This window comes from Dunckerocampus dactyliophorus, chromosome 14 (genome assembly GCF_027744805.1).
Source record: "Dunckerocampus dactyliophorus isolate RoL2022-P2 chromosome 14, RoL_Ddac_1.1, whole genome shotgun sequence".
NCBI classification, from domain to species: domain Eukaryota; kingdom Metazoa; phylum Chordata; class Actinopteri; order Syngnathiformes; family Syngnathidae; genus Dunckerocampus; species Dunckerocampus dactyliophorus.
The window spans coordinates 6654495-6668384 of NC_072832.1; the positions used below are offsets into that span (position 1 = coordinate 6654495).

Consider the following 13890-nt stretch of genomic DNA (forward strand, 5'->3'; position numbering starts at 1 on the left):
AACAGGCTTTTAAATGAAATCGTTTGTCCTTGTGTTTCATCTTGTATTAATTCGTTTTATTGCAAGACATTTAGGCCAATAATAGAACAGAATAAGCTTTTATTGTCACAGCGCTGTTTGACACAACGAAATTGTGGAAGTTAAAAGGACCGTGGGGCAAGGTCATTTAGAACATATTTTAAAAAATACCTAAAAAATAAAAACAAGCATTTACAAGAAATATATATATATATATATATATATATATATATATATATATATATATATGACAATACAAAAAAACATTTTGGCTAATACCACTTCTACAAATGCTGTTCATCAAAGTAAAATCAAACATTACAGTATAGTTAAGAAGCACACGTAACCAAACACTTAAATGTTATATGAAGTATAATAAAGTAGCATATTCAATAAAAAAATGAATGAAACTTCGAAAGCAGGAGTAAAATTGGCTTTTAGAGGGTCTTTCAAATATGAACATGCATTCATCGAGAATAAATATTATTTATTAAAGCTCATGTTGTATGTCACCGTCTTAAGATGCCATTATTTTCAACCAACGATTGAAGAAGATCGGCAGGGGGTATATAGAGCACATGTTGCCATGTTGGTGTTTGAAAAGAACACGTTGTGCAAATATCTTTTTTTTCCACAATTACATGCATAAAAAATGGAGTCATTTGCACGAAGAAGATGATTGGTCACACCTGGCTGTCTGGGATTCACAAATGTAGCATGTACACACACACACACACACACACACACACACACACACACACAAGCCGTCCCAGACAAGTGGCCAACAATTTTCAGTCATGTTGTTGTCTCAGTAGGCTATACGTTCAAGGTTAGCCAACGTTAGTAGGTAAAGTTGGTCAAACCGCTCATTAGCTGACATCAAACATAACTAATGCGCGTGCATGTGTTACGTACGGCGTAGTAGGTGCTCAGAGCAGGAAGGGGGTGGGATATAAAGCATGCAGTATACTACATTGGGAAATTAGCATGCAGAAGATGTGTTAAAATGTCTGCGTTTTCTCTGGAGTGATTTTGTTAGATGATATTTGTGGTCAACAGACGGTTCAGGTAAACGTGCTACTATTGGTCAAAGCGGAAGTGTCATCAAACAAGTGTTTTAACAAAATAAACACATTTTCTTTTATTAGCAGTACTTAATACCATTTGCATTTATGGAAATAAATGATACTGTCAGGGTTATTTAATTGTCAAAGGTTGATGGTGTGTGAAGGTTGCATGTATGAAAGTGACGCCGGTCCCCCGAGCCAGCTCTTATGTGTTTAAAGGAGCTCAGGGGATGCGTTGTTTAATGTGGGCCTGCCACGGTGAAATACGATGCAGGAAGTTCACATTGTAAAGAAGGAAGAGGCTCATCAAAAAACTTAAAACACTTCACTGAGGCCAATATTCCACTGGGCAAAGAACACGAACACACCCTGGAGCTTTCCAACAAACAAAACGGTGTCTGTGTTGCAACATAAAGAGAAAGAGGCAAGCGTACGGCTTAAAAGTGCCGTTTGTTTGAGAGCTTGAGAGCCAATACTACATTTTACAATTTGAGCATCTGTCTTCATGAATGCATTTGTATTTTTGACTATTTTGTAAATCAATAAGTCAGTTATTAGCTTTGAATAAGTGAAAACATTTGAATGAAGAGGTGAATCCCCCTTGCTCCCTTCCAAGTACACAGCAGTTTATAGTGCAGGAAGTAAAGATGCCCACTGCTGGATACTTGAAAGACTGCAGGTTTCATGCGTGGGCCCTTATTTTCTAATGTGTAGCAGGGATGTCTTACCTTTAGTTGCTTTTCTAATAACTGCATTAGTTTTTTGTCAAAGAGCCTGCAAAACTCTGTTTTGTCCCTATGAAGCAGGCGATTACATTTTAGTTCAATAAAGCCGCTGCATTTTGATACCTTTTGAACATTAAAGATGCCGGAACCAATCCGGGATAGGTTAATGATACTATCTGAACAAAATATCCACATCCAAGCTTTGTGTTATAGGCGACAAAGCAAACTAGTGTAATATCTAATAATAATTAACGAATTAATAGCATTTTTACAATATGCCAAAGGCCATTTTAAAAAAAGCCACTGGCTGAATGGCTCCCGGGCCACACTTTGGACACGCCTGATTTGAAGTCTTTTTCTCCCCAAGTTGTATAAAATAAGAATACTAAGAAAATGACATTGTGAGGCTGTGATCAGGGAAACTGGTGTCCTTTACGGTCAGGTGTTTTATTTCAGATGACTTCACGCATTTATGAGCCACACTCAACAAATAGTTGGTGAACGAGAATGTTCCAAATCAAGAATGCAAGAATGTCAAAGTGTCTCGTTAACGTCTTCATTTCGACCACATAAAACATTTTATTTGTTTGGTTGTTGTTTTTTTTTTGCATTTTACGCTGACGGCAACCAGCTTTCTTCCCTGAGGTTTATGAAAGGCAACACCCCCACCTAGCGGGCACAATATGCAACTACACAAACACGTTATGTAAAAAAAAAACGTGAACGTAAAATAATCGTCTTTTTTTCTTTCGTTTTTATCAGTCCAGGAACATAATAAAAATACGTGTTTTGAATTAGTTTTCTTGATATTACTTTATCCACGATTTCACTCCTATTCGATAGAAATAACGGAAATAGGGGCATTTCCAGAATGTGAATACCATACTCGTGTCCCACTATTGAATGGAAATACTTGTACATCACTTATTTTTATGAATTATTGCAGAAAGGTGTGCCGGGAGACAACTTTTAATTACGGGCAATAACTTGAACGTTGTACTTTTCCATTTAATTTCTGCAGCAGATTAACAACTCCCGTGTTCACACTATTAATGCACTCACATAGTGTGTTCATTTCATTTTATGACAGCGTCTAAAATGTAACACATTCAGTTTTTTTCCCAATTGGGAGACACTGCTGTTCTTCTGTCATTTTGATTTTCACCCCTGTCAAAGGATTTGAAAACACATTTGCTGTATATAAATGCTTCTAGTGAGTCTCTTGTGTTTCACAGCAAGTTCTTATAGGCACATATAAATTCTCTGTATTTATTCATGTTTAAAAGGCCATGATTTCAACGTCAAAAACATCATGTTGTTTCTTTGTGTATGAAATAAAAATATAGTAATTTATAACTTAGTGTTACTGACGGAATAAACCCTGTCGCTTCATTCTAAATTATTTTTCTTTTATTCTTTTTTTGAATGACAATTATCTCAGACTCGCGTATTTTTTGTTGTGTGTCGCACAGAAATTAGGCCAAAAGATAAACAGTGTAAAAAGCAAAAGCAAAGACATGCGTTTAACATGTTAAGTATTTTTAAATAACGTTTATGTTTATATATACAAATATCTTAGACAATATGTCTTCATTTATTCCAAAAAAATACAACGAATGTGAATAACGAGAATAATACAATTACATTTAACACAGTTAAAAAAGGCAATAACATACATTTTGAAAATCAAAGCGAACACGTAAATTTGCATTTTAAAGAAGTCGTGCGAAACTTAAAAAAAAAAAACGTCAAAAACCAAAACTAAAACCGTAATTGTGCAAGAGAGAATATTAAATATAGGGGCAAAACCAAACGATTCAATTTGCATTTACATATACAGTTAAAATAAATTGTATTGGACTTCCAGTTAAGAAATAAAAATAATAAAAAAAGGACTAAAACACAGTAGAAGGAAATAATATTGTGCATGTTCAGTACTGCATCGTTCTTTCCCGTTGTGAGCCATGCGAGGGTCTTTAGTCTTTAAAAACAACCTTTAAAAGGTGTCGGTCATCATAATGCAGTGCACTTTAAAGGTCTGTACGTGCAAACAAACATGAGATGTGTTGGCTGTGCTTCCCGGCTCCTTTTGTGGTCTCCTGCATTTGCACCGAGGTTCGAGGCCGTCGGCTCCCCCCTGCAGACAATGACTTTAACATTTCTCGCTGCAGTCGAGGCAGGAAAAGGATGTCCAATAAAACCATATAGTCACCGCGACTGTCTGGCCTTAATTGCTTTATGGTTCCTTTCTCTCTCTGTGTTTTAGCTGCAGCGTCTTTTTAGTGTGTGTGTGTGCGTGTGTGTGTGTGTGCGGGAGCATGGGGATGAAGGGGGGGAAAGTCACGTTTATTCTCCAAATGCATGCTGTTGCTTTATGACCCTGCAGGAGGATGCGCGCCCCGCACTTATATGGCGGCCATAAATGGGAGGCGTGAGGAGATGCCTGCACATATTTTGACAAAACAAGCAGGACGAAAGTGTATCTTAGGCGCTCATACATACACTTTTATATGTGTACATCAGCATAAATACTACAAATAGTCATTATAGTACTTTTGATCCAGTGAAAATACTTGAATTAATTTAACTGTGGTGAAGTTGTTACAGGCTACGTACAGTACATCTACAGTACGGTATATGTAATGGTGTAATATGTAATATTCTATACATTCCTATTCTGCAGACTGTACGTGATAAATCCCAATGGGAGTTCACAAGGTCCCACCTCGGTGGGAAGTAAACATGGCTGATGACCAACAAGATAAGTTTGTCTTTGAGCATTCGCTAATGTCTCCTAGTGTCTATAGCCTACTTTGTGGAAGCAGTGTTCAGAATTATTCTACTCCCCATTTTTCCCACTAGTTCTGCTCGAACAAATAGATGCTTAGGAGGGTGTAATTGCTTTATATTCATGTTTTCACAAAGCGGTACATACATTAGGTTCGATATCCCGATTTGGTTAGCGTTGGGTACCACAACGGTTTCCATAGCAGTAGGACAACGTATAAGTCTAACATTTATTTGAACAATTAATTAAAACGTGATGAGGTAAAGGGCAATGCGTGGTACCGTGCAACGGTAAGAGTTTGAACAGCGTGAGTCATTATTTTATTCCTTTAATAGGTCCGCCTTGTAGCCCTGTTCCTCATCTCTACTGAACAATGGCGGCACACTGCTTTCATCTTATCCACTTCGTGCGTTTACGTATTTCACCGGGAAGGCCGATTGTTCCCAAACAGGAAATGGACTTTCAGGCTCTGGCTACTCCAGGATTGGCACGATTGCTAGGATGGCTTCCCGTAGCCAAAGACTGGACTGCACTGTATTTGTTGACTATATCGGGAGACAGTTTCGCTTCCTCTCATTTAATGTGTACCGTGTGAGTAACTACATGTATATAGTGTAGCTGGACAAGTAATCATCTAATTCAGGGTTTCCCAAACTCAGAAGGAAGATCCAAAACAGAGTTTTTATGGGGTAGCCATTTGCCAGAATAAAATACTAACATTGGTCGTCAAGTATGCACGTAAGATCTCACGAGATTAAAATGTGACAAGATTTCTCATTCGGAACAAAATGTCTTGTGATAACAAATTAATTAATTAATCAAATGATAAATGAAAATGAACTTGATAATTTTGCCGGCCTCCATATATGGTATTGCCACGTGCATGCATGTCTGTTTTACTCGTCTCTCTCCTCCAAACCCGCAGGAAGGAAGAGAGTTCACTCTGTGCATTGATTCGACACCTAGTCGCTTCATAGAACAACAGCGTTCTGTAAAACAACGGCTAGAGACCTCTTGTCAGTCATACAGTCCCTTTGTCTCTGTGGGGGGGAGGCGGGGCTGCTAGCGTACACACACAGAGTACAGCAAGAGAGCCTCGTGAGGAGCAATGCAAGGTAATGTACTAGGAATTAGGAGGAAAAAAGCTTATTGCAAAGCCAAATGCCACAGCCCCCATATATTCACATACATATATATAATAACCAGTATGCAGTATATTTGGCAGTATATTTTAGGAAGGAGGAAGGGCATATCTAATTTGCGAGACCATGAGCTAATTAATAACGCATGTACGTCAACTGATGTAAAGAAAAAGTAGTTCTCGTCTTCAACTGCTTCAAGAACCACATGCGAAAGGTGCAAAACAGCCAGTAATTGAGACACCCATAAGACGTCTCACACGGTTTGCTCCTACCTTATTTCCAATAAACTGTTGGAATTATTAGATTAGATTAAGTTCCAGAACCCTCTCCATCTCTGCTCAGTTGCCATTGTTCACTCCTGATACAATCCAGGTTGAATCCCTAAATATGCCTCACACACTTATTAAGCACATTTTAAATGAGAAAATGCCTCGGTACTCATCACTGATGAATGATAATGAAAGATGATTGATGAGCAAATGGAATCGGAGTCACGGTCTGGCCTTTAGCTTGGTTGTCAGGCTTGTGCTACAACTGCGCTTCAGTCTCCCCCTCTAAAGCGGCTCCGCAGGCCTCAAGGTCTGTCGGAGAAGGCGTTTCTTTAAACCGTGTCTGCATAATCCACACTGTTTGCTTGATGTCATTCCAATAACGACTTACGTTCCTACATTAAGTTGTGTTCACCTCGCTGCAAGTTTTAAGTTGTCTGTCAAAGCTAGTTAGTGCTGCTCTATAGCCACACAGGGCGCCGCCATCTTGCACTGACATCACATTACATCATGCTGTGCTGTACACATTTACATTTTATGCTTTACTATCATGTATTTTATACATTATTACCGGCTTAAGGTGAATACATTAGCAGGGTGTAGGTAAAAAATAATTTACTGAGTGGGTAAATAATTATTACAAGTAGATTTTAGAATAACTGTTTGCATTGATGTCTATTGATTGAATTGTTGTTCAGTGCCTTTCAAATAAGTACAGTATAGATGTAACTGTTTAATCAATTCATCTAATATCTTAGTGAATGATTACAAGTAGTTTATAGGAATAATGCTTTATTGACTAATTAGCTGGGTAGATGAACATCTTTTTAAGTATTGTTTGCGACAGCTTGCACCAGCCGGGGTCAGCAGCCAGATATGGTCCAGAATACAGTATAGTCAAAACAGACAGACAGACAAAACAGGTTCATCGAGGAATCCAGGAGAAAAAGTTAAATCCGGGAGAAAGTTATCTTTGGAGAGACTGTCGCCAATGGTCTGAGCAAAAGAAATATAAAAATGACAAATGGGACAATCGATCGACACGCTGTCATTCAGCCAGGTGGTCAGGGAACAGGTGAATAAAGTGGAGTCCAGGGCTTTGCAATGCTGCGAAAGATAGTCTGTCTGACGTCTTTTTAAATGATTATGTCTGACTTATTCTTCGATGCATTTTGTAAAGCTAAGCTGGTGTGTGAGTCTTTTTTTCCTTCTCATAACTGGAGATTAAAGAACATGCAAGGGGGGAGGGGGGGTGAAATTGGCTTAAATAATTTTCCACACTAGTGGTCCTTTGACCTTAAGTAGGTTGTGGAGAATTTCATCTCCAACAGGGGTCACAAATGCTGAATTGAGAATATGCAGGCATCTACTGTATGTATTGTTGGTTGGAACCAAGAATACAAAGTCATTCATTTTTCTTTGGACTCATTGTTTTTATTTGCTCTTATGTTTCTTTTATGTTCTTCCTATATTTTATTGATTTTGATGTACACCCCTTTGTTTATAAGTGATAGTTATAGCTGGTATGGCATGTGATGTCACACATCACATGTTTAGCAGTTCCCCATCGCCTATGAGGTTTGGGCCCTGACTTTACATCAACGTTTGTACAAGTAAAGACCCTCTCTCAAAGAAATACCTGGTACTCTCTGCAGTTGAGTAAATAAACAGTTTTTAATAGTATTTGAAAATGCATATTGAACAATGACGTGATGCATCTTTTATTTCGTTGAGTGGGCGGCGGGACAGAAAGTCAGAAGTAGCAGACAAAAGCAACATTTCATGACATCTGGGCTCCAACTGTTCCACTGGAGGCTCACGCAGTCCATTGTTTTGAGTTGTGTAACCAAATAAACCCGAAAAGAAGCAGCGACATTCATATTTTGTCTGCAGCAGAGAAACAGTCGTGTCGTCGTCATCGTGTGAGCTGTCACCCAACAACCTGTGTGTGTGTGTGTGTGTGTGTGTGTGTGTGTGTGTGTCTGTGTGTGTATGTGTGTGTATGTGCATGGAGTAACAACAAATATACAGTCAATGCCAACAACAACACAGATTATACATGCACCTTATAAAACGAGACTTTTAATTATAATTATCACAACAGTCATTCAATTGTCAAAGGAATAATTTTGTCAAGACGGGGAAGCGTTGCAGAGATCACATGACCGTCTGATAGACCACCGCCTCCTTCCTAAACTACTAAACTGCGAAACCACAAACGCTGTTGAAAACAATGAACTTGCTTGTCAACATTGGTTTGGTTTAGGGTCACAAAAGTGTGATTTGGCTTTAGGCAAAGATGACGGTTGTGTTTTAAAATAAATAATAACAAAACACCCTCAATAGCTGGCCTGTTAACACATCCATTAAAAGCTCAAATAGGTTCATTTTGTCTTCTTATTGAGTACAATGTTGCCTTGTTTATCGCGGGGGATAGCTTCCCAAAATCGCCCACAATAAGTGAAATCCGCAAAGTAGCCAACTATATTTTTTTACAATTATTATATATGTTTTAAGGCTGTAAAACCTTTCACGATACACTTTAGACACTTTTCTCAGACAGTCATTAACATGTTCTCACATTTCTCTCTTGTTTAAACTCTCTCAAAGTTCAAATTTCGCTTGAATTTTAATGATCAACCTACTAGGTTGGACACAATAAATTATGTGACTCACACATTTCACTCCTGTGACCGTGCCTCTTCGTCCTGGCGGCATTCGGCTGTAGCGTTTTTGTGTCCTTGTTTAGACATATTGCTACTGTTCTATTTTCCTCACACGGTTAGCTTCTTCTGTTTATTCTATTGGTGACAGTATTGGCAGTTAGCAAACATCTCACCCGGTTAGCTAGCTTGGTAGCCAAGACCACAACAAGAGACGGCAGGAAAGAGATTGATTGACAGTGGTCTACAGCAAATCAGGACGCAGAAGACAATGGGCGGTGCAGACAGAAGAGAGAGAATACAGAGAGACACTGCTGCACACAGCTACCACACTCAACTTCCCACAATGCAATTCTTGTTAAAGGGCCAGGCTCGGCCTGTAATGGCGTTCATACACTGTAAGAAAAAAAAAAAGAAAAAAAAAGAAAGCACTAAAATTGTACCAACAAAAATCCGCGAAAGATGAACCATGATGGAGCGAGGGAACACTGTTTATGTTTTAGTTTCTTATATTCAGATAATGATTTAGTTACTGTATGTTAGATGGAGTTTTTACCTTGCCCAGTCCCGAACGGCTCTGGTCATCACTATCCCAGACCAACCGAATCATTCTAGAGCAGAGGCGTTTGTGACTGTAAACACTCAATCTAACATGTCTACAGAAACTTGTCTGAATATAAGAATCTAAACATATACATCCAAAGTTTTCCCCTTGCATAATTTTAAAATAAAAGGATTACAGGCGGACACACTAAGAAGAACCAGCTTATTTCATAAACTAAGTCTCCGTGTTAAACATTCACCAAACACTTTTACACTAGCTTTATGCAACATGCTAACGCTATGAGGTATTTTCCATCATGGCTGCCTCCTTGCATTGGAAGTGAATCGTACCTTTTAGCTCGTAGTAGCCCTACATGTACAAGACGTCCACTGGAGGCGTCAGAGAGCGTGAAGACAATGTGAAACAAACACACCAACCATTACTGTTGGTGTCTTCCGCTTGGTTCTGCTCCACCTTCACGTTGGAGTCACATGCTCAGTGTTGCATAAATTGGACTCATCGCTGCTGTGCACACACGTGAGAATGTGAATGTGCCCTTTTGTCTCAATACCACATATCACACATGCAAATGACAACCCCTTTCATTTCCGATGGTCAATATTTACACGTTCCTCCAATTTAAATAAGAATCAACACTAGTCACTCATTTCTTAACTGTCAAACCAGCATCTACGCGTACAATTCTAACCTTCGGCATGTTTTGGTTGCTTTTCCTGTGCAGTTAAATAAATCTACGACTGAATATGACAGACGTCATGACATCAGAGTCTCCGGGGCAGCGTGTCCCCACGAGAATTTAGTAGGAGATCGTACAAAAAGTTCAGCACTAAGGGCACATTTTGCCAAACGAAAGTGTAACATTTAGACTCGATTTCTCACACTTAACAGGACACATTATTTCCTAACGTTGAACATGACGCTTCTTCAAGTAGGTTGTCTACTCATTACAATGCAATACGTGACGTACAAAATTTGGGTGAGAACAGGCAGAATTTAGTTGGGAATTCCACAAAAGGGTTGAGCACGATATGTTGGTAAATGTCGTTTTCCAGCAACTCCACTCCACAAAAATGGCAACTGCCAAAATACATTCCACAAACATGGCCGACGCTTTGGGCATCTTATTTCCTAACCTAACACTTTCTAATAGATTTTTCTACGAATGACGAGAACAATTTCACATCCTAATTTCCTGAAGTATAGGCGATAAAACCAAAACACGAAATGATGTCCCTAGATGGACACTTTTCCCTGTGGTGATTCCACTTCCATAATACATTTCCACAAACATGGCCGACATGCCGTTGTACTTCATTTCGCCATAATTTCAGAACACTTTGGGCATAGTTTGCTTCATTTTTTTTTTTTTTTTAAATGCCACAGCAGTTTTTTTTCAACTTCTACTTATTATAATACATTACTACCAAACGTATAAATTCTGGTGAAAACAAGCTAGCAGTGACAACTTGTCTCCCGAGAATTTAGTAGTTACTCATACCAAAAGTACTGTGTTCATAAAGGTCTGCGTCATTTGTACATACGTGCCAACCCAGTAATGACTCCAGTCCAACAAAATCAAAAATACATTCCACAAAAATGGTAGACACACTTAGCGGAAATTGCTATATTTTGTGACCCAAAAGTTGTTATTGAGCCACAATTTCAAAATGGTGTAGGGGTTTGACATGCGGCACACTGGGCAACAACGTTCTTTCAAGTAACCCCTCAACATGTTTGTTTGCTATTAACTTAAAGTGCATTTTTGTACAAAATCCTACTAAATTCTCTTGAGAGCATGCTAATGAGGGACAGCGTCCCCTAACGTGACAACGAGGCAGAAAACGTGGTTTGCATTCATGTGGACTCAAGTAGTATGGATGTTTGGCACACACAGTACATGTAAAACAGCTAGCGTGTCGTTGTAGTTCTTAATGTTACTTGTACTTAAAAGTCGGCTAACGTCTCTTCAGCTTGCACGGGGAGGTTTTGAAAAAAAGTTCCCAAAAATGTTCGTTTTTGAGAAGATCTCCACCAGAGAGACCACGCCAGCTTATGTCCCTTTACCTCGTAAAGGTGCCCCCAGCAGTACCCGACCCCATGCCATCAATGGAAGTCCACTATTCACTGATGCTCCTTCTCTCCCTGATCATCAGCTTCTTCATCTTCATGCGTCTGTTCTGGAACCAGATTTTGACCTGTCGCTCGGTCAGGTTCAAGAGTCTGGCCACCTCCAGGCGGCGATCCCGTGTCAGGTACATGTTGTAGAGGAACTCCTTCTCCAGCTCCAGGGTCTGGTGCTTGGTGTAGGGACACCTCTTCTTGCGGGTGGATTTGGCGTGGATCCAGCTGGCTGAGGGATTCTCTGCAGCATGAAAAGGACCATGGTCACTGGGAGACGCTCACCAAAACATTTACATTCCCTCTGTACGATCCTGCCACAGGAAAACATTCCCGGGAAGACGTTTTATGATGCGTTTGGATTTTGGCTCATTGTAGATACAGAAACATTATCTGTGTTCCATCTATTTATTTTTATGTTGCTCAAACTTTTTTTTAGCCTTCCTTTGCTTCCCAGTCCAAAACATCTTGTCAGGTTTTCTTAAGACGTAGCGTTATAGCTGCTAGTAAATCTGGAGGATTCTGGCAGTGCTCGGTCTCATTGTTAAAAAAGTGCACTCGGGGAGAGATATCCAAAGCGCTCACTAGCAATGTTTTATTGGCCTCTTGGAAAAGCTGGTGTAAAAATACTGCATGTGGACCTCCAGTGAGGAGAGAGCAACAAGTATGTGGCTCTTGTTTCACACTCTACCACCAGCTAACAGAGGTGCTGGCTGTTTTTAATGCCGTTCCCCCCACTTTTTCTTTTAATTTAGCACTGACGAGCTCGAGATTTCATTCTTTTTGTAAGGTCACTTAAACCCGCACATGTGACATCTCACTTCTAATACTCCTACTAGCTGAATGACTTATGTGTAACAATATTGTATTTTTATTTCATGTATTTGTGTTGTATGTACTGTATTATTACAATATTTTCTTTAATTTCTATATTCTGTATATTTAGCTATACCACTAGTTTAAGCCCTGCACTCTTTTTGTGCTATTACATATTCCAGCACCTATTATATTCTTTTATACTATTAAAAGCATGGGGTTGTAGTTAAATATTCATAAACAATATAAAACTCACTGGACACTTAATTAAGCACCAACCCCCCCTCCGCACACAAAGATAATAATGCTCACTTTTGAGAGGTATCATGGTTGTACAACTGTACTGCATCAACCAAAATATTAGAAACAGCTCTCCGTATGACGCAGTATGCCAACCACAACCCCATAGTTAAATGACTACGGTGTCAATCTAAATTATTATGTGTGTAAAGGAATAATTCTGCATTCTGGGCCGTGCAAGTGTACCCAATAACGTGAGTGTGTGTGTGTGTGTGTGTGTGTGTGTGTGTTAAAAGGTTTTTAATGTGCAGAGTAAACATACCTGTATTGGCGCTTAAGTCCCAAATGGCTAAATAACAGCAAAGTCCTTCTAATTATTTTAATGGACAATAAAGTTTTACACATTGTCGTTTAGGCCTAGAGGACATTTATAGGCCAATAAAAGTCTCACACACTTACTTGCATATGGTCACATTCTTGCACTCTCACACACACACACGCATGCACTCAGGCCTGCCTCTTGCATGAATATAGTTGCATGGTTCCGAACGTGCATCTTTACCTGGATCTGCCGGTTGGGCTTTCCTCTTCTCATCTTCATCCTCCTTTTTGGGCTCCGGCTTCCTTCGCAGCTCCTCGGCGGTCCCCAGCCGCTCGAGGACCACCTCGCCCGGGCTGGCGAAGCTGGAGTCCTCTCCGGGGCTGCCGTGCGAGGGTGGCGAGTTCTCCGGCTTCACCGACTCGAACCTTGGGCTCGGGTTGGAGGGGCAGCCCTGAGCAGCCGGGAGGCACCCGGGGAAGCTGCCCTCCGAGGTGGAAGCAGGGCCTTCCCAGCAGCGGACGAACCTGCTCTCCGAGGCCGCGGCGAGGTGATCGGCGTGCGGCTGCGGGGCGTAGTAGGGCTGCTGGGGCTGGAGGTGCTGCTGGTGGTGGCTGAGGAGGTGATGTGGATGGAAAAGCCCCGGGATGGAGGCGCCTGGGGCGGCCTGCAGTGGCGGGGAAGAGGGCGAGGGCGCGGAAGGAGTGTTCGTCCAGGGAGAGAAGCCGTTTAAGCTCGTTGGCTTGTTGGGAAAATGGGAAAAATCCGGAATGTGTGAGCCGGGGGTCCCCTCCTCCTCCTCCGCGCCGCGGGATGGCTTTGCGCAGCCGGCCGTCGACGCCTGCAAGCCTGCGGTGAGGAAATGTGCACCGTACGCCTCCTCAGTCTGCAGCCCCATCATGGAATAATAATTTGTTAGCGACATGTTTATTTTATTATTTCAATAAAAAAGACACTTAAAGGCGACTGTAAAACCTTAGATGGGTCAGTATAGTGGCTTCCATCCTCCCCTAAAATGGTAGTAATTTTTTTCCTGCCCGTACCTTCTCCTCAGCTGCCTATTGGTTATGCCGGGGATCACATGGTTGCACTGTATTTACCCGGCCGAGCAAATAAATCAAATCATTCTTTTGTGCTCACAAATGTGATAGGAGGCCTCA

The 13890-nt window shown here is 40.6% G+C and overlaps 2 protein-coding genes across 3 annotated transcripts in view; one reads left to right on the forward strand and one right to left on the reverse strand.

Annotated features, from left to right (window-relative positions):
- Positions 1 to 13890, forward strand: part of lnpk (lunapark, ER junction formation factor) — a 54240-nt gene that overhangs the window by 18836 nt on the left and 21514 nt on the right. The gene's annotated exons all lie outside the window — the stretch shown is intronic.
- On the reverse strand, positions 7714 to 13733 carry LOC129193716 (homeobox protein Hox-D9b-like). Its single transcript, XM_054798264.1, has 2 exons — positions 12974 to 13733; positions 7714 to 11599 (listed from the first exon to the last, which is right to left on the reverse strand). Exons 1-2 carry the CDS (start codon positions 13653 to 13655, stop codon positions 11355 to 11357), a joined length of 927 nt encoding a protein of 308 aa, XP_054654239.1. The 5' UTR covers positions 13656 to 13733; the 3' UTR covers positions 7714 to 11354.

Coding starts and splice junctions, on each gene's coding strand:
- LOC129193716 (XM_054798264.1), bottom strand. CDS start 13,655: ATGTCGCTAACAAATTATTATTCCATGATGGGGCTGCAGACTGAGGAG. Junction 11,600..12,973: donor AGCCCAACCGGCAGATCCAG/GTAAAGATGCAC, acceptor TTCATGCTGCAG/AGAATCCCTCAGCCAGCTGG.